This window comes from Pygocentrus nattereri, chromosome 12 (assembly GCF_015220715.1).
Source record: "Pygocentrus nattereri isolate fPygNat1 chromosome 12, fPygNat1.pri, whole genome shotgun sequence".
Lineage (NCBI taxonomy): Eukaryota > Metazoa > Chordata > Actinopteri > Characiformes > Serrasalmidae > Pygocentrus > Pygocentrus nattereri.
The window spans coordinates 40,495,234-40,518,835 of record NC_051222.1 but is presented as its reverse complement, the minus strand read 5'-3'; the positions used below and the strand labels follow the sequence as shown (position 1 = coordinate 40,518,835).

The following is a 23,602-nucleotide window of genomic DNA, read 5'->3' as shown; positions in this document are numbered from 1 at the left end:
CTTACCTTCTTACAGTGAAACCTGAAAATATTACAGGTAAACTTTACCTTCTTACAGTGAAACCTCAAAATATTACAGTTAAACTGAAACTTCTTACAGTGAAACCTCAAAATATTACAGTTAAACTGAAACTTCTTACAGTGAAACCTCAAAATATTACAGTAAAAACTTTACCTTCTTACAGTGAAACCTGAACATAATACAGTTAAACTTTACCTTCTTACAGTGAAACCTGAAAATATTAGTTAAACTGTACTTTCTTACAGTGAAACCTGAACATAATACAGTTAAACTTTACCTTCTTACAGTGAAACCTGAAAATATTACAGTTAAACTGAAACTTCTTACAGTGAAACCTGAAAATATTAGTTAAACTTTACCTTCTTACAGTGAAACTTCAAAATATTACAGTTAAACTTTACCTTCTTACAGTGAAACCTGAAAATATTAGTTAAACTTTACCTTCTTACAGTGAAACTTCAAAATATTACAGTTAAACTTTACCTTCTTACAGTGAAACCTCAAAATATTAGTTAAACTTTACCTTCTTACAGTGAAACTTCAAAATATTACAGTTAAACTTTACCTTCTTACAGTGAAACCTGAAAATATTACAGTTAAACTGAAACTTCTTACAGTGAAACCTGAAAATATTAGTTAAACTTTACCTTCTTACAGTGAAACTTCAAAATATTACAGTTAAACTTTACCTTCTTACAGTGAAACCTGAAAATATTAGTTAAACTTTACCTTCTTACAGTGAAACTTCAAAATATTACAGTTAAACTTTACCTTCTTACAGTGAAACCTCAAAATATTAGTTAAACTTTACCTTCTTACAGTGAAACCTCAAAATATTAGTTAAACTTTACCTTCTTACAGTGAAACTTCAAAATATTACAGTTAAACTTTACCTTCTTACAGTGAAACCTGAAAATATTACAGTTAAACTGAAACTTCTTACAGTGAAACCTGAAAATATTAGTTAAACTTTACCTTCTTACAGTGAAACTTCAAAATATTACAGTTAAACTTTACCTTCTTACAGTGAAACTTCAAAATATTACAGTTAAACTTTACCTTCTTACAGTGAAACCTCAAAATATTAGTTAAACTTTACCTTCTTACAGTGAAACTTCAAAATATTACAGTTAAACTTTACCTTCTTACAGTGAAACCTGAAAATATTACAGTTAAACTGAAACTTCTTACAGTGAAACCTGAAAATATTAGTTAAACTTTACCTTCTTACAGTGAAACTTCAAAATATTACAGTTAAACTTTACCTTCTTACAGTGAAACCTGAAAATATTAGTTAAACTTTACCTTCTTACAGTGAAACTTCAAAATATTACAGTTAAACTTTACCTTCTTACAGTGAAACCTGAACATAATACAGTTAAACTTTACCTTCTTACAGTGAAAACTGAACATAATACAGTTAAACTTTACCTTCTTACAGTGAAACCTGAAAATAGTAGTTAAACTGAAATTTCTTACAGTGAAACCTGAACATAATACAGTTAAATTTTACCTTCTTACAGTGAAACCTCAAAATATTAGTTAAACTGAAACTTCTTACAGTGAAACCTCAAAATATTACAGTTAAACTGAAACTTCTTACGGACTGGCAACCTGTCCAAGGTGTATCCTGCCTTCCGCCCGAAGACTGCTGGGATAGGCTCCAGCATTCCCCCGTGACCCTGACGGAGAAGCGGCTTAGAAAATGGATGGATGGGATGGATGAAACTTCTTACAGTGAAACCTCAAAATATTACAGTTAAACTGAAACTTCTTACAGTGAAACCTCAAAATATTACAGTTAAACTGAAACTTCTTACAGTAAAACCTCAAAATATTACAGTTAAACTGAAACTTCTTACAGTGAAACCTGAAAATATTAGTTAAACTTCACCTTCTTACAGTGAAACCTGAAAATGTTACAGTTAAACTTTACCTTCTTACAGTGAAACCTGAAAATATTACAGTAAAATCTTTACCTTCTTACAGTGAAACCTGAACATAATACAGTTAAACTTTACCTTCTTACAGTGAAACCTGAAAATATTAGTTAAACTTTACCTTCTTACAGTGAAACCTGAAAATATTAGTTAAACTGAAACTTCTTACAGTGAAACCTCAAAATATTACAGTAAAAACTTTACCTTCTTACAGTGAAACCTGAACATAATACAGTTAAACTTTACCTTCTTACAGTGAAACCTGAAAATATTAGTTAAACTTTACCTTCTTACAGTGAAACCTCAAAATATTACAGTTAAACTGAAACTTCTTACAGTGAAACCTCAAAATATTACAGTAAAAACTTTACCTTCTTACAGTGAAACCTGAACATAATACAGTTAAACTTTACCTTCTTACAGTGAAACCTGAAAATATTAGTTAAACTTTACCTTCTTACAGTGAAACCTGAACATAATACAGTTAAACTTTACTTTCTTACAGTGAAACCTGAAAATATTACAGTTAAACTGAAACTTCTTACAGTGAAACCTGAAAATATTACAGTAAAAACTTTACCTTCTTACAGTGAAACCTGAAAATATTACAGTAAAAACTTTACCTTCTTACAGTGAAACCTGAACATAATACAGTTAAATTTTACCTTCTTACAGTGAAACCTCAAAATATTAGTTAAACTGAAACTTCTTACAGTGAAACCTGAACATAATACAGTTAAATTTTACCTTCTTAGAGTGAAACCTCAAAATATTAGTTAAACTGAAACTTCTTACAGTGTAACCTCAAAATATTACAGTTAAACTGAAACCTCTTACGGACTGGCGACCTGTCCAGGGTGTATCCTGCCTTCCGCCCGAAGACTGCTGGGATAGGCTCCAGCATTCCCCCGTGACCCTGACGGAAAAGCGGCTTAGAAAATGGACGGATGGGATGGATGAAACTTCTTACAGTGAAACCTCAAAATATTACAGTTAAACTGAAACTTCTTACAGTGAAACCATAAAATATTACAGTTAAACTTTACCTTCTTACAGTGAAACCTGAAAATATTACAGTTAAACTTTACCTTCTTACAGTGAAACCTGAAAATATTACAGTTAAACTGAAACTTCTTACAGTGAAACCTCAAAATATTACAGTAAAAACTTTACCTTCTTACAGTGAAACCTCTGCTGGGATAGGCTCCAGCATTCCCCCGTGACCCTGACGGAGAAGCGGCTTAGAAAATGGATGGATGGGATGGATGAAACTTCTTACAGTGAAACCTCAAAATATTACAGTTAAACTGAAACTTTTTACAGTGAAACCTGAAAATATTACAGTTAAACTTTACCTTCTTACAGTGAAACCTCAAAATATTACAGTAAAAACTTCACCTTCTTACAGTGAAACCTGAACATAATACAGTTAAACTTTACCTTCTTACAGTGAAACCTGAAAATATTAGTTAAACTTTACCTTCTTACAGTGAAACCTGAAAATATTAGTTAAACTGAAACTTCTTACAGTGAAACCTCAAAATATTACAGTAAAAACTTTACCTTCTTACAGTGAAACCTCAAAATATTACAGTAAAAACTTTACCTTCTTACAGTGAAACCTGAACATAATACAGTTAAACTTTACCTTCTTACAGTGAAACCTGAACATAATACATTTAAACTTTACCTTCTTTAATATCTGAAGATCTTATAATGAAACATCATTTTACAATATTTGAGTTCATCATAGTCACACTGAGTAACACCTCAGTATCCTTTAGCACTGCTGCACTCTTTAAATAAATATTTCTGCACTGTATTTAATTTTTGATGTGGTTAAATCTTACAGTAACATCCCTGCATTAAATCCTGCCAATGTTACTGTCTCACACCTGGCTGTGATGTGTCTGTGTGCAGCGGACGTAGACGACCCCTGTGAGAAGATGCTGTGTGTCTGTGACCGAGACGTCGCAAGGTGTTTGAAGAAAGCTCCGTTTAACCTGGAGTACAGCGTGTACCCCGGCTTCCTCTGTGGAGCCGACTTTCCAACATGTGCTTATTACTGATGCCTACACACAAACACATTCCCCTCAGTTACATCATTATAGAGTTCCTGTTTCTGGAGTAACGTCCTCGTGTCCTTCCTGAAACGCACTGTCCGTCAGACGTTTGTGGGCGTTCTAATAATAATGATCATGTTTTCTTTATCAGGTCACAGAATCTTCCCACATTAAAGCCTAATCAGGTTCATTTAGAGGAAAACAGTATCAATGTTTAAATATCTGTGCCAACCCCGGTGGTTACTAAGGTTTCGCTAGGTCGTTGATATGGTATCCCATGTTGCTAGGTTGCAGCGATGGTATTCCAGCTGGTTACCAAGTGATATCCTAGCTTGCTAAGTTGTTGCAGGATTGTTGCTATTGTATCCCAGGTGGTTGCTTAAGTTTTACTAGGCTGTTCCTATGGTATTCCGGGTGGTTGTTAAGGTGTAAATAGGCTAATGCTATGATATTCCTGGTGGTTGCAAAGTTGTTAAGATGCTGCTGCAACGGTATTCCAGGTGGTATCCTAGCTTGTTGCTAAGGTGTTGCAGGATTGTTATTGTATCCCATGTGATTACAAATATTTTGCTTGGCCATTGCTACGGTATCCCTGTTGGTTATTAATGTGTTGCTAGGCTGCTGCTATTGTGTTTCTATGGTATGCCAGGTGGTTGCTAAGATGTTGCGATGGTATCCCAGGTTTTTGCTAAGAAGTTGCTAGGCTGTTACTATGGCAATTCTAGGCTATTCCAGGTGGTTGCTATGTTTTTAAACCACTTTTGGACAGAAAACTGTAATTATTTAGACAAAAAAAAGTTACTTCAACTACATTTCCCGCAAACCTTTGATGGGCAGTGCATAGAAGCCTCTTTCTTACTAACATTAAATCATTCTCTGATAGCACGATTCACTTTTATCAATTTGTTTTTATTAAAAACATGGTCATTCATTTTGCTTCAGCATTAAGCGAAAAAGGGGAATCAATACAAAAATAAACATTTATAAAATCAACAAAATTACAAACTACAACAGACAAATAACGAACACAACCTGTACGGAATAAAGAATTTACCGTAACTAACTGAGCCTCGGCGAACTTCACTTCCTTAACGATGAATTATGAACGTTCACACACACACACACACACACACACACACACACACACACACACACACACACACACACTCATACAATAACAGTCCGACTTCAAACCGTAGCCCTTAACATTCGACGATCAGATGGGCGAATCAGGCTGAACGGAAAAAACCTGCATTACGGTTCTATAATAAACTCAGTATCACAACACAAACAGAACAGGACACTGGAACGTATTACTGGGTTATTACTGAGGGTTTCAAGTGCAAAATAACCTTAAGAGAAGCACTTGATATTAAGACGTCTTTAAAATTTACACTCTTGTGCAAAAGTCTGGACAAATTCCATGTGTGTGTTGATTTTCTGAGTGTGAATAAGTTTACACATCCTCTACAGGGACACAGTCAATGCACAGTTTAATACACAGTCACACAGATAAATGACATGTACATCGTTTAGTAGATCAGATGGAGCTCAATATGGGTTGCAGTTCAACTGTTTATTTTCCTATTTGATTTTTTTTCTGGCTTCTTTTTTTGAGGGAAATTACATTCATCTTTAAACAAAACTGCTACATTATTGAGAATTTGATTTTTTTAATGGGAAAATGTTACTAAAATTCAATGAAACAATTGTGGGTTATTTTTAGTTATTAAACTTGTCATTACTGTTTGGATTTTTAAAAAATAATTAGCAAATCACAAAAATAAAAGCTTTTAGCTGTTTTCTGAAGTCGGGGCCTAGTATTTCCCACGTTTGTGAGAATATTTCATTTATTTTATGAACATTAGATTTTAGGAAACAAAACAAATGTGAACAAAGTGTCACATCTTAAGCTTTAATTTTCCCCAGTTGGTCAAATTAAGCAAGCATGTAAAAACCGAATGCTTAAATTCACTGAAAAACGCCATATTTAAGTCCGTGCGCTTCAGAGGATGTGTTAGCTAATCTGCGATGAAAAAACAAAGAAAACGTTGAAGAAACTTTGTGTAGAATTACAAGCATAACTGGGAACAACGCCCAAACGTGCACCATGTTACAGTATTTCAGAGTATTTTGCTGCTCGCTTTGCTGCAGCAGGACTGAATCAACTCATCTCTTAATCCGATAAATCAAATTTCTCCAGTTCCCCCCCCAAATGTAGTCAATCAACACTGGAGCTATAAGGCTAATGTAGCTAAACAAGTGATGGCAGCTTATTATCTTAGCAATTAGCACTGCATGCCTTTAAAATCTGCATTAGAAAAACAAGATCTAAAGTAGCATCATTTTATATATATATATATATATATATATATATATATATATATATATATATATATATACACACACACACACACACACACACACACATATATACACACAATTTTATATATATATATATATATATATATATATACACACACATATACACACACTATTATATATACATATACACACACTATTATATATATTTATATATATATAAATAATAGTGTGTATATGTATGTGTATATATATATATAAAATAGTGTGTGTGTATATAAATATATATATATATATATATATATAAATAATTGTGTGTGTGTATATATGTATGTGTATATATATAATAGTGTGTGTGTATATGTATGTATGTATATAATAGTGTGTGTGTATATGTATGTGTGTATATATATATATATATATATATATATATATATATATATATATATATAAATAATAGTGTGTGTGTATATGTATGTATATATATATATATATATATATATATATATATATATATATATATATATATAAATAATAGTGTGTGTATATGTATATATATATATATATATATATATAAATGTAAAAGCATCCTAATTAAGGTGCTGTTAATGTTTTAGCTGATAACCATTTCATACAGTGTCTATTAGAGACACTGAACACGGCCAGATGCACAGTCAGCACTGTGCTGATTTATCTTAGCTTCCATTACGTGTTAGCTATGTTAGCCTCGTAGCTCCAGAGCTTAACTCAAAGAAGCCAACTTCAGACCCCGAATGCGTCCCAGCTGGTGGGCCGAGTCTGAGGAAGGCGAGGAAACTGGGAGTCAGACTGTGTGTGAGGACTGAGCTGTGCTGATTATATAGCGAGGCTGAGCCGAACTGCCCGCTGTGTGTTTAAGCAGGAATAATAGCCACCCTTCACCTGGTTCATGTGTACACACCTTTCCATCACCTGCCCAGCACATACTCATCGTCCCAGATGACGACCAACGTGTTATTACCGTGGAGACGGTGGGCAGGAGAGCCGGCTGTGCTGGAAAGAGCTTTAAACTCGCTCTGATAGGGGAACTCCACCAAAACTCCAGCATAATCAAGCAGTTAAGATGTAAACGGAGCGGTACTCAGTGTGGTTCTAGATAGATTTAAACAGTCAGAACCGTTCACAGTGGTGGTGATAGGAACCAGACGTCCCCCCTCTAAAAGCTCCTCACAGTGGTGGTGATGGGAACCAGACGTCCCTCTAAAAGCTCCTCACAGTGGTGGTGATGGGAACCAGACGTCCCTCTAAAAGCTCCTACAGAAAGTTCCTACATGAACTGGTTCTGAATTCTTTGCCTGATGACTGAGACGCTGTTTTATAAGAGTTTAGAGAACTTCAACTCCATTCATGGTGGAGGGAGACATGCAGGGCGCTGTGCGGCAAAATAGTCCCCAAAGAAAACTCATTATTCCAGATTTTCCACTGTTTTCCATCATCAACATTCCTGATAAGCTCCGGAGACTCGTGTAGGTTCTCTGGTGGTTCTGGATGGTAAATAAAGTGTCTACATCTGTGTGTGTGTGTTATGCGTGGTGTGTGTGTGTGTGTGTGTGTGTGTGTTATGCGTGGTGTGTGTGTGTTATGCGTGGTGTGTGTGTGTGTTATGCATGGTGTGTGTGTGTGTGTGTGTGTTATGCGTGGTGTGTGTGTGTGTTATGCGTGGTGTGTGTGTGTGTTATGCGTGGTGTGTGTGTGTGTGTGTGTGTGTTATGCGTGGTGTGTGTGTGTGTGTGTTATGCGTGGTGTGTGTGTGTGTGTGTGTTATGCGTGGTGTGTGTGTGTTATGCGTGGTGTGTGTGTGTTATGCTTGGTGTGTGTGTGTGTTATGCGTGGTGTGTGTGTGTGTTATGCGTGGTGTGTGTTTGTTATGCGTGGTGTGTGTGTTTGTTATGCGTGGTGTGTGTGTGTTATGCGTGGTGTGTGTTATGCGTGGTGTGTGTGTGTTATGCTTGGTGTGTGTGTGTGTGTTATGCATGGTGTGTGTGTGTTATGCATGGTGTGTGTGTGTGTGTTATGCGTGGTGTGTGTGTGTTATGCTTGGTGTGTGTGTGTGTGTGTGTTATGCATGGTGTGTGTGTGTTATGCGAGGTGTGTGTGTTTGTTATGCGTGGTGTGTGTGTTTGTTATGCGTGGTGTGTGTGTGTTATGCGTGGTGTGTGTGTGTGTGTGTTATGCGTGGTGTGTGTGTGTTATGCTTGGTGTGTGTGTGTGTGTGTTATGCATGGTGTGTGTGTTATGCGTGGTGTGTTATGCGTGGTGTGTGTGTGTTATGCGTGGTGTGTGTGTGTTATGCGTGGTGTTATGCGTGGTGTGTGTGTGTTATGCGTGGTGTGTGTGTTATGCGTGGTGTGTGTGTGATGCGTGGTGTGTGTGTGTTATGCGTGGTGTGTGTGTTATGCTTGGGGTGTGTGTGTGTGTTATGCGTGGTGTGTGTGTGTGTTATGCGTGGTGTGTGTGTAATGCTTGGGGTGTGTGTGTGTGTTATGCGTGGTGTGTGTGTGTGTGTGTTATGCGTGGTGTGTGTGTGTGTGATATGCGTGGTGTGTGTGTGTGTGTGTTATGCGTGGTGTGTGTGTGTGTGTGTGTTATGCGTGGTGTGTGTGTGTGTTATGCGTGGTGTGTGTGTTATGCTTGGGGTGTGTGTGTGTTATGCTTGGGGTGTGTGTGTGTGTTATGCGTGGTGTGTGTGTGTTATGCGTGGTGTGTGTGTGTTATGCGTGGTGTGTGTGTGTGTGTGTTATGCATGGTGTGTGTGTGTTATGCGTGGTGTGTGTGTGTTATGCGTGGTGTGTGTGTGTTATGCGTGGTGTGTGTGTGTGTGTTATGCATGGTGTGTGTGTGTTATGCATGGTGTGTGTGTGTTATGCGTGGTGTGTGTGTGTGTGTGTGTTATGCCTGGTGTGTGTGTGTGTTATGCGTGGTGTGTGTGTGTTATGCATGGTGTGTGTGTGTTATGCATGGTGTGTGTGTGTTATGCACGGTGTGTGTGTTTTATGCGTGGTGTATGTGTGTTATGCGTGGTGTGTGTGTGTGTGTTATGCGTGGTGTGTGTGTGTTATGCGTGGTGTGTGTGTGTGTGTTATGCGTGGTGTGTGTGTGTGTGTTATGCGTGGTGTGTGTGTGTTATGCGTGGTGTGTGTGTGTGTGTGTTATGCGTGGTGTGTGTGTGTTATGCGTGGTGTGTGTGTGTGTTATGCGTGGTGTGTGTGTGTGTTATGCGTGGTGTGTGTTATGCGTGGTGTGTGTGTGTTATGCGTGGTGTGTGTGTGTTATGCGTGGTGTGTGTGTGTTATGCGTGGTGTGTGTGTGTGTTATGCGTGGTGTGTGTTATGCGTGGTGTGTGTGTGTTATGCGTGGTGTGTGTGTGTGTGTTATGCGTGGTGTGTGTGGTGTGTGTGTGTTATGCGTGGTGTGTGTGTGTGTGTGTTATGCGTGGTGTGTGTGTGTGTTATGCGTGGTGTGTGTGTGTTATGCATGGTGTGTGTGTGTTATGCGTGGTGTGTGTGTGTGTTATGCGTGGTGTGTGTGTGTTATGCATGGTGTGTGTGTGTTATGCGTGGTGTGTGTGTGTGTGTTATGCGTGGTGTGTGTGTGTGTGTTATGCGTGGTGTGTGTGTGTTATGCGTGGTGTGTGTGTTTGTGTTATGCGTGGTTATGCGTGGTGTGTGTGTGTGTGTTATGCGTGGTGTGTGTGTGTTATGCGTGGTGTGTGTGTGTTATGCGTGGTGTGTGTGTTTGTGTTATGCGTGGTGTGTGTGTGTGTGTGTTATGCGTGGTGTGTGTGTGTTATGCGTGGTGTGTGTGTGTTATGCGTGGTGTGTGTGTGTGTGTTATGCGTGGTGTGTGTGTGTGTGTTATGCGTGGTGTGTGTGTGTGTGCATCAGCTGCTGGACCACCATGTCTATGTTAATGATGGGGTTGAAGTACAGAGCCCAGTAAAACAGGCAGTTACACACGAAGTGAGGGACCAGCGGCCAGAAGAGCATGAAGGCCAAGCTGTGGGTCAGCATCTTCCACAGGTGACCAAACATCCGCTTAGGGAGCGTCCTAAAACACGCAGAGGGAGAGAACGGTCACTAACGGTCAGGGGAAAACATGCATTACTATTAAACCACATCAATATCATCTATAACAACAATAGACCAACAAAATAAAATACAATAATAACACTAAACTCATGACGTGGTGAATCCAGCACTAAAGTGAAAGTTCTCATTTAATATCGCTCCACTTAAAGGGGAACTGCACCAATTCTTAAAATCCCCCATAATCCAGGGTGTGAGGTGAAATCAGAGGTTCAGAGGGTTTAGTGTGAAACGGTTCTTTACAGTGGTGGTGATGGGAACCAGGCGTCGCCATGACTACAACACAGATATAGACACTTTATTTACCATCCAGAACCACCAGAGAACCTACACGAGTCTTCTGAGCTTATATGGAATGCTGATGATGGAAAACAGTGGAAAATCTGGAATAATGAGTTTTCTTTGGGGACTATTTTGCCGCACAGCGCCCTGCATGTCTCCCTCCACCATGAATGGAGTTGAAGTTCTCTAAACTCTCATAAAACAGTGTCTCAGTCATCAGGCAGTGAATTCAGAACCAGTTCATGTAGGAACTTTCTGTAGGAGCTTTTAGAGGGACGTCTGGTTCCTATCACCACCACTCTGAACAGGTCTGACTCTGTATGTTTATCTAGAACCATATTAACCCATTCTGAACTGCTCTGTTTAATCATTATACAGGAATTTAGGAAAAATGGTGGAATTCCCCTTCAAAGACACATTATGCTGTGGTTTTGTTTTATTCTGTTCCTGTTCAGTCCGCCCACAAAATAAACAACACAAAACCCAAACTTCAAACCAACTCCACAGCTCATTCTACTGCGTGCTTCGTGCTGATGGGCGGGAAGGGGAGTCGGAGCCACAGGGTAACAAAAAAAGTTTCCATGTTGTTGCAGTTCAGCTGTTTAACCACCAGAGGCTCAAATAACCTCAATTCTGACTCCTGTGCCTTTAAAGAACTGGAATATTTTGCTTTGTTGGAGGTTCAAACTTCTTTAACATGCGAACGCGAGTGCGTAGGTGTGGTCACCTGATCTCCCCTCGGCTCCAGACCCTCCAGAAGCTGCAGCCCTCCAGCACAGACAGCAGCATGGCGTTAACGATAACGAAGCGGGACGTCCAGTAGTGAACGCTCAGCCAGTCCCACGCGAACTCCGCCAGCAGCTGATAGGGCAGCAGAGAGAACTTCACCAGGAACTCGACCCACTGACGCCACGTGGGCTCCACCTGCTGGAGAGTAATTAACACAGACGGACATGTTAAAACCACAAGCTGCATGAACGAGTTTCTGAACTCCTGGAATCACCTGAACTTCTGCTCCTAAACAGACAGGTTAGTCTGGAGGCGGAGCCTTGCTTTGGCCCCGCCCCTGCACTGTACAGCACCTGTCCTTTATGGTCACATGGTGAGCAGTTAGGGTACATTCACATCACAGGCCTCGTTGCTCAGATCCGATCTCTCTGACTCAGCGGTTCAGACTCGTTTAGGTCAGTGACGTCACGTGACTGAATCACTGCATCATCAGCACAAACTAACAAGCAGAACAAGCTTCGCTGAGAAGATCATTAACTCTGATCAGCTCTCAGCTTCGTTATTAGAGCCAGACGGAGGAGGAAAAGGTGAGACGAGCTGCTTCTCCACCGTTTACAGGCTTTAACGTCTGAAAACATCAGATCTGAGTCACAGTAGGGCAGAAAATCTGACCACTGCCACTTCAGCCTGGGACGAACGGTGATGTGGACGCAGCCTCAGATTCCGCAGATTTGAAGCAAATGTGTCCTGAAGTCTGAAAGTCAGTGAGGAACATTAAGAATCGCTGTATTTTCTGAGAAGCTGAGCAATAAGAGGACCAAACCCACCGGAGTCCTGCTGGGCGCATCGTCCAGGCGAGGGTGTGGCGAGCGCGCGGGGCAGCAGGTCTGAATGAAGGGGAGGAAGGTGTCCTCATAGTCGAACAGGTACAGGTAGAGGATGGTGAGACGAGGAGAGTCTTTCAGAGCGTAAAGGAGGAAGAGAGACTTCCCTCCATTCACCGCCTACAGAAAGAGAGAGAGAGCGACAGAGAGAGCGACAGAGAGAGAGACAGAGAGAGAGAGAGACAGACAGAGAGAGAGAGAGAGACAGAGAGAGAGAGAGAGAGACAGAGAGAGAGAAGAGACAGAGACAGACAGATAATTACATCTTAGTCTGCATAGCACTAATAAGGACAAACATTAAGGCCACGCCCACTTTTTAAAGCCTCTATATCTCAGAAAGGCCAGAACTGTGCCCTTGGTCTACTGGGCACGCGGACATCGAGGACGTTCTGCCGGTTCACCTTGTACTCCCACAGGTTCTGCGGTGGTTTGACTCCCAGCTCTCGGACCTTGTGCAGCTCCTCCATCACAGCCCGTCTGTGGGAAGGGTTCTCGATGCTGTACGGAGGTCTAGATAACTCCTCGTCACTCAGCAGGGTCAGTAACCTGATACACACAGAGGCCGACATCCGGTTTAGATCGTGTGGAAAACTGTCCAAGAATCAGGGTTAGCTCCGCCCACACTCACACTGCTCGGAAACTGTTCCGACATTTGATGGAAACGTTTTGTATCATTCCACTCACCACTGGTTGCTAAGCAACAACAACAGCCGCTTTACTGGAGGCTGGTGGGACTAATTTTTCAGGCGGAGGAAATGACCAACATTACAAACTCACTAACTTTACATTTAAACACTAAAAAGTGCCGAGCTGCAGAAAATACAGCGATTCTTAATGTTCCTCACCAACTTTCAGACTTCGGGACACATTTATTTCAAATCTACGGGATCTGAGGCTGCGTCCACATCACCAGGCTGAAGCGGCTCAAATCCGATTTCCTGCCCTGATGTGACTCAGATCTGGTGTTTTCAGGGCTGTGAGGAATCTGATCTTCTCAAATCCGACCTGAGCCGCTTTCATATGTGGTCCAAGATCGGATACGTAGGTTATATTAATCTCATGGTATAAAACACAGTGTAGAAATAATCCCAGGCTATAATAATAGTGTGTTATAAAACAAGGCATAGAAATAATCCCAGGTTATATTAATCTTGTTCTATAAAACGGACCGAAGAAATAATCCCAGGTTATATTAATGTTGTATTATAAAACAAGCCAGAGAAATAATCCCAGATTACATTAATCTTCTTCTATAAAACGGACCGTAGAAAAAATCCCAGGTTATATTACCCTTGTATTACAAAACAAGCCGTAGAATTAATCCCAGATTACATTAACCTCATGATATAAAAAACTCCCAGAGATAATCCCAGATTACATTAACCACGTGTTATAAAAAAACCCATAGAAATAATCCCAGATTACATTAACCTCGTGTTATAAAAAACCCATAGAAATAATCCCAGATTACATTAACCTTGTGTTATAAAAAAACCCATAGAAATAATCCCAGATTACATTAACCTTGTGTTATAAAAAACCAATAGAAATAATCCCAGATTACATTAACCTCGTCCCAGATTACATTAACCTAGTGTTATAAAAAACCCATAGAAATAATCCCAGATTACATTAACCTTGTGTTATAAAAAAACCCATAGAAATAATCCCAGATTACATTAACCTTGTGTTATAAAAAACCCATAGAAATAATCCCAGATTACATTAACCTTGTGTTATAAAAAACCCATAGAAATAATCCCAGATTACATTAACCTTGTGTTATAAAAAACCCATAGAAATAATCCCAGATTACATTAACCTGGTGTTATAAAAATAAACCATAGAAATAATCCCAGTTTGTATTAATTCAGTGTTACAAAATGAATTTGTTTCTAACCTGCCGTTAACCTTCTCTTCTATGAAAATCTCTCTGTACTGATGGGCCCATGCCCCCAGGTACTCCATCCACAGAGTGACATCATCAGTCGTCCACTTGCTGACGGGCTTACTAACCAGAACTTCATGATGGGCTTCACCACTGGACCAGTGATACACCAGCAACATCACCTACACACATAAACAGGTCATTCATAAAATAAGAGATTTATAATGATCATATGATCCACACAGTCGCTCTGACAGACTGTAATACACTACAGGAAGCGTAGGGGGCGATACGGCTTCTACTGTTTCATTTAAAAAGCTCTATAATGTTCATATGATCCACACAGTCGCTCTGACAGACTGTAATACACTACAGGAAGCGTAGGGGGCGATACGGCTTCTACTGTTTCATTTAAAAAGCTCTATAATGTTCATATGATCCACACAGTCGCTCTGACAGACTGTAATACACTACAGGAAGCGTAGGGGGCGATACGGCTTCTACTGTTTCATTTAAAAAGCTCTATAATGTTCATATGATCCACACAGTCGCTCTGACAGACTGTAATACACTACAGGAAGCGTAGGGGGCGATACGGCTTCTACTGTTTCATTTAAAAAGCTCTATAATGTTCATATGATCCACACAGTCGCTCTGACAGACTGTAATACACTACAGGAAGCGTAGGGGGCGATACGGCTTCTACTGTTTCATTTAAAAAGCTCTATAATGTTCATATGATCCACACAGTCGCTCTGACAGACTGTAATACACTACAGGAAGCGTAGGGGGCGATACGGCTTCTACTGTTTCATTTAAAAAGCTCTATAATGTTCATATGATCCACACAGTCGCTCTGACAGACTGTAATACACTACAGGAAGCGTAGGGGGCGATACGGCTTCTACTGTTTCATTTAAAAAGCTCTATAATGTTCATATGATCCACACAGTCGCTCTGACAGAGTGTAATACACTACAGGAAGCGTAGGGGGCGATACGGCTTCTACTGCTTCATTTAAAAAGCTCTATAATGTTCATATGATCCACACAGTCACTCTGACAGACTGTAATACACTACAGGAAGCGTAGGGGGCGATACGGCTTCTACTGTTTCATTTAAAAAGCTCTATAATGTTCATATGATCCACACAGTCGCTCTGACAGACTGTAATACACTACAGGAAGCGTAGGGGGCGATACGGCTTCTACTGTTTCATTTAAAAAGCTCTATAATGTTCATATGATCCACACAGTCACTCTGACAGACTGTAATACACTACAGGAAGTGTAGGGGGCGATACGGCTTCTACTGTTTCATTTAAAAAGCTCTGTAATGTTCATATGATCCACACAGTCGCTCTGACAGACTGTAATACACTACAGGAAGCGTAGGGGGCGATACGGCTTCTACTGTTTCATTTAAAAAGCTCTATAATGTTCATATGATCCACACAGTCGCTCTGACAGACTGTAATACACTACAGGAAGCGTAGGGGGCGATACGGCTTCTACTGTTTCATTTAAAAGGCTCTATAATGTTCATATGATCCACACAGTCGCTCTGACAGACTGTAATACACTACAGGAAGCGTAGGGGGCGATACGGCTTCTACTGTTTCATTTAAAAAGCTCTATAATGTTCATATGATCCACACAGTCGCTCTGACAGACTGTAATACACTACAGGAAGCGTAGGGGGCGATACGGCTTCTACTGTTTCATTTAAAAAGCTCTATAATGTTCATATGATCCACACAGTCGCTCTGACAGACTGTAATACACTACAGGAAGCGTAGGGGGCGATACGGCTTCTACTGCTTCATTTAAAAAGCTCTATAATGTTCATATGATCCACACAGTCACTCTGACAGACTGTAATACACTACAGGAAGCGTAGGGGGCGATACGGCTTCTACTGTTTCATTTAAAAAGCTCTATAATGTTCATATGATCCACACAGTCGCTCTGACAGACTGTAATACACTACAGGAAGTGTAGGGGGCGATACGGCTTCTACTGTTTCATTTAAAAAGCTCTATAATGTTCATATGATCCACACAGTCACTCTGACAGACTGTAATACACTACAGGAAGTGTAGGGGGCGATACGGCTTCTACTGTTTCATTTAAAAAGCTCTATAATGTTCATATGATCCACACAGTCGCTCTGACAGACTGTAATACACTACAGGAAGCGTAGGGGGCGATACGGCTTCTACTGTTTCATTTAAAAAGCTCTGTAATGTTCATATGATCCACACAGTCGCTCTGACAGACTGTAATACACTACAGGAAGCGTAGGGGGCGATACGGCTTCTACTGTTTCATTTAAAAAGCTCTATAATGTTCATATGATCCACACAGTCGCTCTGACAGACTGTAATACACTACAGGAAGCGTAGGGGGCGTACTGTTTCATTTAAAAGGCTCTATAATGTTCATATGATCCACACAGTCGCTCTGACAGACTGTAATACACTACAGGAAGCGTAGGGGGCGATACGGCTTCTACTGTTTCATTTAAAAAGCTCTATAATGTTCATATGATCCACACAGTCGCTCTGACAGACTGTAATACACTACAGGAAGCGTAGGGGGCGATACGGCTTCTACTGTTTCATTTAAAATAAGCTCTATTAAGTGGACAGTGAATGTACAGACACAAACTCACAGCGACGGCAGTCAGTGCGGTCAACACGCCGGTAAAGAAGCTGCCGGCTCCTCTGCGTGGGCCCCCTGGTGCAGCTCCGCGACTGGCCTGCTCGTCACCATGGCGCTGGAAGGCCAGCAGAGAGTGGGCGATTCGGGGGTTATTCTGGATATCCTGGCGTCTCCTCCGCACATCAGCCTGGAACAGCTTCTCCACAGCGTCCCTGTGGTCACACACACACAGGCCACTTTAGAATTTGTGTTTATTTTATTAGGTTTGAGTGGTTTTATCCAAAAAAGGTCTTAATTAATCTCTGCATAAACATCTGCTAACTTCTCTTTATCTCCTAAAGTTCAATGGATGTCTGTTTCCTTTTTGTTTCTGTTACTATTCCATTAAAACTGATATGTAAATAACCTCTGCTCTGATTGGTTGGATAATTGGCCGTAACAGTCCTTATAACATTAATGTAAAGGGGTGGTGCTAAACATATATGGAAGGAATGGTGGGGCTAAACTACTGTAGGCTGAATGGATGGAGCTAGTCTGATGTAGGCTGAATGGGTGGGGCTAGATTGCTGTAAGCAGAGTGGGCGGGGCCAGCCAGTTGTTGGCTGGGTGGGTGGGGCTAGCCTACAGTAGGCTGGGTGGGTGGGACTAGCCTGCTGTAGGCTGGGTGGGCGGGGCTAGCCTGCTGTAGGCTGGGTGGGTGGAGTGTACTGGGTGTTCCGCTGTGACCATTTCCATCCTTCCTTCTCACCGGAGCAGGATGTTGACCTTGGGAAAGCCCTCCCATCTCTCCCTGCACTCTGGACACTCGTTCTTTCCAGCTGATTCCCACCACAGGGCCAGGCAGTGTCTGCAGAAGCTGTGTCCGCAGTTCAGCGTCGTGGGGTTTACCAGTATGTCATAGCAGCAGTGGCAGGAGAACTCCCTCTCCGACAGACCACCTGCCTGGGGGTCCCGGTCAGCGGGAGTGTCGCCGGCAGAGACATCGACATCATCAACATCGCTCACTTCTGGTAGCTGAGGGTCGGACATGGGGTCTTCACTTTCAGCATCTACAGCGCAGACACAGAGAGAATCTTACAGTCCATAAAGAGATCCAGTTATTCCTCATGAATTACCACTTTGTTGGAGCGCATCGTACTGCATGATAACGTAACACGCTGATGGAGCTCATCGTACTGCATCATAACGTAACACGCTGTTGGAGCTCATCGTACTGCATCATAACGTAACACGCTGTTGGAGCTCATCGTACTGCATCATAACGTAACACGCTGTTGGAGCTCATCGTACTGCATCATAACGTAACACGCTGATGGAGCTCATCGTACTGCATCATAACGTAACACGCTGTTGGAGCGCATCGTACTGCATCATAACGTAACACGCTGCTGGAGCGCATCGTACTGCATCATAACGTAACGCGCTGTTGGAGCGCATCGTACTGAATCATAACGTAACGCGCTGTTGGAGCTCATCGTACTGCATCATAACGTAACGCGCTGTTGGAGCTCATCGTACTGCATCATAACGTAACGCGCTGTTGGAGCGCATCGTACTGCATCATAACGTAACACGCTGTTGGAGCGCATCGTACTGCATCATAACGTAACACGCTGCTGGAGCTCATCGTACTGCATCATAACGTAACACGCTGCTGGAGCTCATCGTACTGCATCATAACGTAACACGCTGCTGGAGCGCATCGTACTGCATCATAACGCAACACGCTGTTGGAGCGCATCGTACTGCATCATAACGTAACACGCTGTTGGAGCGCATCGTACTGCATGATAACGTAACACGCTGTTGGAGCGCATCGTACTGCATCATAACGTAACACGCTGTTGGAGCGCATCGTACTGCATCATAACGTAACACGCTGCTGGAGCTCATCGTACTGCATCATAACGTAACACGCTGCTGGAGCTCATCGTACTGCATCATAACGTAACACGCTGCTGGAGCGCATCGTACTGCATCATAACGCAACACGCTGTTGGAGCGCATCGTACTGCATGATAACGTAACACGCTGTTGGAGCGCATCGTACTGCATGATAACGTAACACGCTGTTGGAGCGCATCGTACTGCATCATGACGTAACACGCTGTTGGAGCGCATCGTACTGCATCATAACGTAACACGCTGTTGGAGCGCATCGTACTGCATCATAACGTAACACGCTGTTGGAGCGCATCGTACTGCATCATAACGTAACACGCTGTTGGAGCTCATCGTACTGCATCATAACGTAACACGCTGTTGGAGCGCATCGTACTGCATGATAACGTAACACGCTGTTGGAGCGCATCGTACTGCATGATAACGTAACACGCTGTTGGAGCGCATCGTACTGCATCATAACGTAACACGCTGTTGGAGCTCATCGTACTGCATCATAACGTAACACGCTGTTGGAGCGCATCGTACTGCATCATAACGTAACACGCTGCTGGAGCGCATCGTACTGCATCATAACGTAACACGCTGATGGAGCTCATCGTACTGCATGATAACGTAACACGCTGTTGGAGCGCATCGTACTGCATGATAACGTAACACGCTGTTGGAGCGCATCGTACTGCATCATAACGTAACACGCTGTTGGAGCGCATCGTACTGCATCATAACGTAACACGCTGTTGGAGCTCATCGTACTGCATCATAACGTAACACGCTGTTGGAGCGCATCGTACTGCATCATAACGTAACACGCTGTTGGAGCGCATCGTACTGCATGATAACGTAACACGCTGTTGGAGCGCATCGTACTGCATCATAACGTAACACGCTGTTGGAGCGCATCGTACTGCATCATAACGTAACACGCTGTTGGAGCTCATCGTACTGCATGATAACGTAACACGCTGTTGGAGCGCATCGTACTGCATGATAACGTAACACACTGATGGAGCTCATCGTACTGCATGATAACGTAACACGCTGTTGGAGCGCATCGTACTGCATGATAACGTAACGCGCTGTTGGAGCTCATCGTACTGCATCATAACGTAACACGCTGTTGGAGCTCATCGTACTGCATCATAACGTAACACGCTGTTGGAGCTCATCGTACTGCATCATAACGTAACACGCTGTTGGAGCGCATCGTACTGCATCATAACGTAACACGCTGTTGGAGCGCATCGTACTGCATCATAACGTAACACGCTGTTGGAGCGCATCGTACTGCATCATAACGTAACACGCTGTTGGAGCTCATCGTACTGCATCATAACGTAACACGCTGTTGGAGCTCATCGTACTGCATCATAACGTAACACGCTGTTGGAGCGCATCGTACTGCATCATAACGTAACACGCTGTTGGAGCTCATCGTACTGCATCATAACGTAACACGCTGTTGGAGCGCATCGTACTGCATCATAACGTAACACGCTGTTGGAGCGCATCGTACTGCATCATAACGTAACACGCTGTTGGAGCGCATCGTACTGCATCATAACGTAACACGCTGTTGGAGCGCATCGTACTGCATCATAACGTAACACGCTGTTGGAGCGCATCGTACTGCATGATAACGTAACACGCTGTTGGAGCGCATCGTACTGCATGATAAAGTAACACGCTGTTGGAGCGCATCGTACTGCATGATAAAGTAACACGCTGTTGGAGCGCATCGTACTGCATCATAACGTAACGCGCTGTTGGAGCGCATCGTACTGCATCATAACGTAACACGCTGTTGGAGCTCATCGTACTGCATCATAACGTAACACGCTGTTGGAGCTCATCGTACTGCATCATAACGTAACACGCTGTTGGAGCGCATCGTACTGCATGATAACGTAACACGCTGCTGGAGCGCATCGTACTGCATCATAACGTAACACGCTGTTGGAGCGCATCGTACTGCATCATAACGTAACACGCTGTTGGAGCGCATCGTACTGCATGATAACGTAACACGCTGTTGGAGCGCATCGTACTGCATGATAAAGTAACACGCTGTTGGAGCGCATCGTACTGCATGATAAAGTAACACGCTGTTGGAGCGCATCGTACTGCATGATAACGTAACACGCTGTTGGAGCGCATCGTACTGCATGATAACGTAACACGCTGTTGGAGCGCATCGTACTGCATGATAACGTAACACGCTGTTGGAGCGCATCGTACTGCATCATAACGTAACGCGCTGTTGGAGCTCATCGTACTGCATCATAACGTAACGCGCTGTTGGAGCGCATCGTACTGCATCATAACGTAACACGCTGTTGGAGCGCATCGTACTGCATCATAACGTAACACGCTGTTGGAGCTCATCGTACTGCATCATAACGTAACACGCTGTTGGAGCGCATCGTACTGCATCATAACGTAACACGCTGTTGGAGCTCATCGTACTGCATCATAACGTAACACGCTGTTGGAGCGCATCGTACTGCATGATAACGTAACACGCTGTTGGAGCTCATCGTACTGCATCATAACGTAACACGCTGTTGGAGCGCATCGTACTGCATCATAACGTAACACGCTGCTGGAGCGCATCGTACTGCATCATAACGTAACACGCTGTTGGAGCGCATCGTACTGCATCATAACGTAACACGCTGTTGGAGCTCATCGTACTGCATCATAACGTAACACGCTGTTGGAGCTCATCGTACTGCATCATAACGTAACACGCTGTTGGAGCGCATCGTACTGCATCATAACGTAACACGCTGCTGGAGCGCATCGTACTGCATCATAACGTAACACGCTGCTGGAGCGCATCGTACTGCATGATAACATAACCGTGTTAAGTGTTCCTGGAGTAAAGCAGCTCAAACCGAACTGAACCGAGCGAAATTACAGTATCGACAAGCTCACTGTGAATCGACTCGCCGCGTATCGAACCGAACCGAACGGTGTGAATCGTGACGCCGCTAGTTTTGGTGACGCCGTGCAGTTTAGCTCGGATTGCGCGCTGATATCACATTAAACCGAGCCCGGTTCTGGATTTGACGCGGCTCCGCGCCCCAAATCCGCCTTTATTCCTCCGTTTCCGTCTCTGGTTCTGTGTTCAGCTCCAAACCTGGCCGCTGACCCACAGGCGAGGCGCTGTTAGCCGTTAGCCTCGCTGCTCAGCCCGGCCAACGCTGGTCCTTTTGGGGGTGTTCCGGTTCAAATCCAGGCCCAAACCCCCCGGTTCTGATACCTGAAGCGCGCAGGTGTGGTGGGTGGAGGTTCGGGGCGGGTGTGCTCGTCACATCGCCGGTTTACCCGCGGTTCGGTTCTATTTTAAGCCGTTAGCTTCCGCTCAGCGGTCACGGCCTCAGCGCTGTATTCAGCCGCGCCGCCGTTCACTGTCGCACTGTGTTCACCAGCGACCTGCGCGTCCACAAAGCCGCAGTTTCACCCATTTAAACGTTCAAAACGCCGTTTAGTTCAGATTTACGAACGATTTCCGCTCCTTCGGGAACATCTTACCCGATAGAAACGCCACAAGGACGCCCAAACCACCCCAGCTCTCCTCTCTCTCCGTATTCTGGCTTAATGTCCTCACGTCTCACTTGGTTTGAGATCCCGTTCCCTCTGTTTTCATTTAACATGCTCCATACTGGCATTTCACTGTAGCTTTATTGTTATTTACAACGTTGTGATAGCAATTAAACAGTGAAAGTTAGTATAGAGACACAACCAATGCTTTGTTATGTATTTATTCCATCCATCCATCCATCCATCCATCCATCATCTTCCGCTTCTCCGGGGTTTGGGTCGCGGGGGCAGCATCCTAAGCAATGAGGCCCAGACCTCCCTTTCCCCAGCCACTTCCACCAGCTCTCCAAGGGGGATTCCGAGGCGCTCCCAGGCCGGCTGGGCGATATAGTCACACCAGCGTGTCCTGGGTCTTCCCCGGGGTCTCCTCCCCGGTGGTCTTGCCTGTGACACCTCACGAGGGAGGCGTCCAGGAGGCATCCTAACCAGATGCCCGAACCACCTCAGCTGGCTCCTCTCGACGTGGAGAAGCAGCGGCTCTACTCCGAGTCCCTCCCGGATGACCGAACTTCTCACCCTATCTCTAAGGGAGAGTCCAGACACCCTGCGGAGGAAACTCATTTCGGCCGCTTGTATTCGCGACATGTATTTATTCCTATATATTTAAATATATTTTTAGTTTTAGTCCATATTTGTGCTTTTTCCTGCTTTCATCGGTCCGTACCAGTCTATAATGTCTGATGCTCAACATTCCGCTCCTATAAAATGAGATTCAAACTGGCATTTGTTGGCTAATAATATCGCTAAAATGTTATCACATTGAGAATAATAGAGCGGAGAGACGACAAGACGAGACTCCTCGAGATGCATCAGCGCAAAGGATCCTCTTTTAGGTCCTTATTTGAAGATTTATTCCCGCGTGATGTTCTTCCAGCTGAGCTGTTTTGAGAAGTTGTGAACATCAGTCTATTGGGCGGTTGAAGGCAGCACAGTGGCAGGTCTAGGGCAGCTCAGGGTGGGCGGGACCAAAGCTTGCCCCTGATTGGTGGTTCGCTACGCCAGCTATTTGGACCTAGAATCTGATTGGTTCCTTTTCGTGTCAGTTGTTATTGTGCTGCCAACCGATTAAAATATTTAAAGGAGAAGCTGTTTATAAGGAAAACACCTCAAACTGAGATGAAAACATGAATAAGTAATACAAAAATCAGGAAATAAGAACAGTGTTAATAATGAGTATC

The 23,602-nt window shown here is 43.0% G+C and overlaps 2 protein-coding genes across 5 annotated transcripts in view; one reads left to right on the top strand and one right to left on the bottom strand.

Moving 5' to 3' along the window:
* The window catches only part of LOC108444077 (phospholipase A2-like), a 37,814-nt gene extending 32,727 nt beyond the window's left edge, over window positions 1-5,087 (top strand). Inside the window, exon 4 of the mRNA XM_017725054.2 lies at window positions 3,882-5,087. Within this exon, the coding sequence (XP_017580543.1) occupies window positions 3,882-4,030 (149 nt within the window). The 3' untranslated portion in view covers window positions 4,031-5,087. The remainder of the gene's footprint in view (window positions 1-3,881) is intronic.
* Window positions 5,088-10,146: 5,059 nt separating this feature from the next.
* On the bottom strand, window positions 10,147-22,457 carry LOC108444078 (bifunctional apoptosis regulator). Of its 4 annotated transcripts, none has more exons than XM_037543169.1 (8): window positions 22,356-22,457; window positions 17,665-17,965; window positions 16,927-17,128; window positions 14,266-14,435; window positions 12,767-12,911; window positions 12,309-12,485; window positions 11,480-11,679; window positions 10,147-10,432 (listed from the first exon to the last, which is right to left on the bottom strand). In XM_037543169.1, the coding sequence occupies exons 2-8, from the start codon at window positions 17,943-17,945 to the stop codon at window positions 10,240-10,242; spliced, it is 1,368 nt and encodes a 455-aa protein (XP_037399066.1). In that variant the 5' UTR covers window positions 17,946-17,965; window positions 22,356-22,457; the 3' UTR covers window positions 10,147-10,239. The 4 variants fall into 4 exon arrangements, with proteins under 4 accessions (XP_037399066.1, XP_037399068.1, XP_037399065.1 ...); XM_037543171.1 differs by lacking the exon at window positions 22,356-22,457 and adding an exon at window positions 22,084-22,284 and having other exon boundaries at window positions 11,480-11,676; XM_037543168.1 differs by lacking the exon at window positions 22,356-22,457 and adding an exon at window positions 22,084-22,281.
* Window positions 22,458-23,602: the final 1,145 nt, after the last annotated feature.

Coding starts and splice junctions, on each gene's coding strand:
- LOC108444078 (XM_037543169.1), bottom strand. CDS start 17,945: ATGTCCGACCCTCAGCTACCAGAAGTGAGCGATGTTGATGATGTCGAT. Junction 17,129..17,664: donor AAGGTCAACATCCTGCTCCG/GTGAGAAGGAAG, acceptor GTGTGACCACAG/GGACGCTGTGGAGAAGCTGT. Junction 10,433..11,479: donor TGGAGCCGAGGGGAGATCAG/GTGACCACACCT, acceptor TGCGTGTTTTAG/GACGCTCCCTAAGCGGATGT.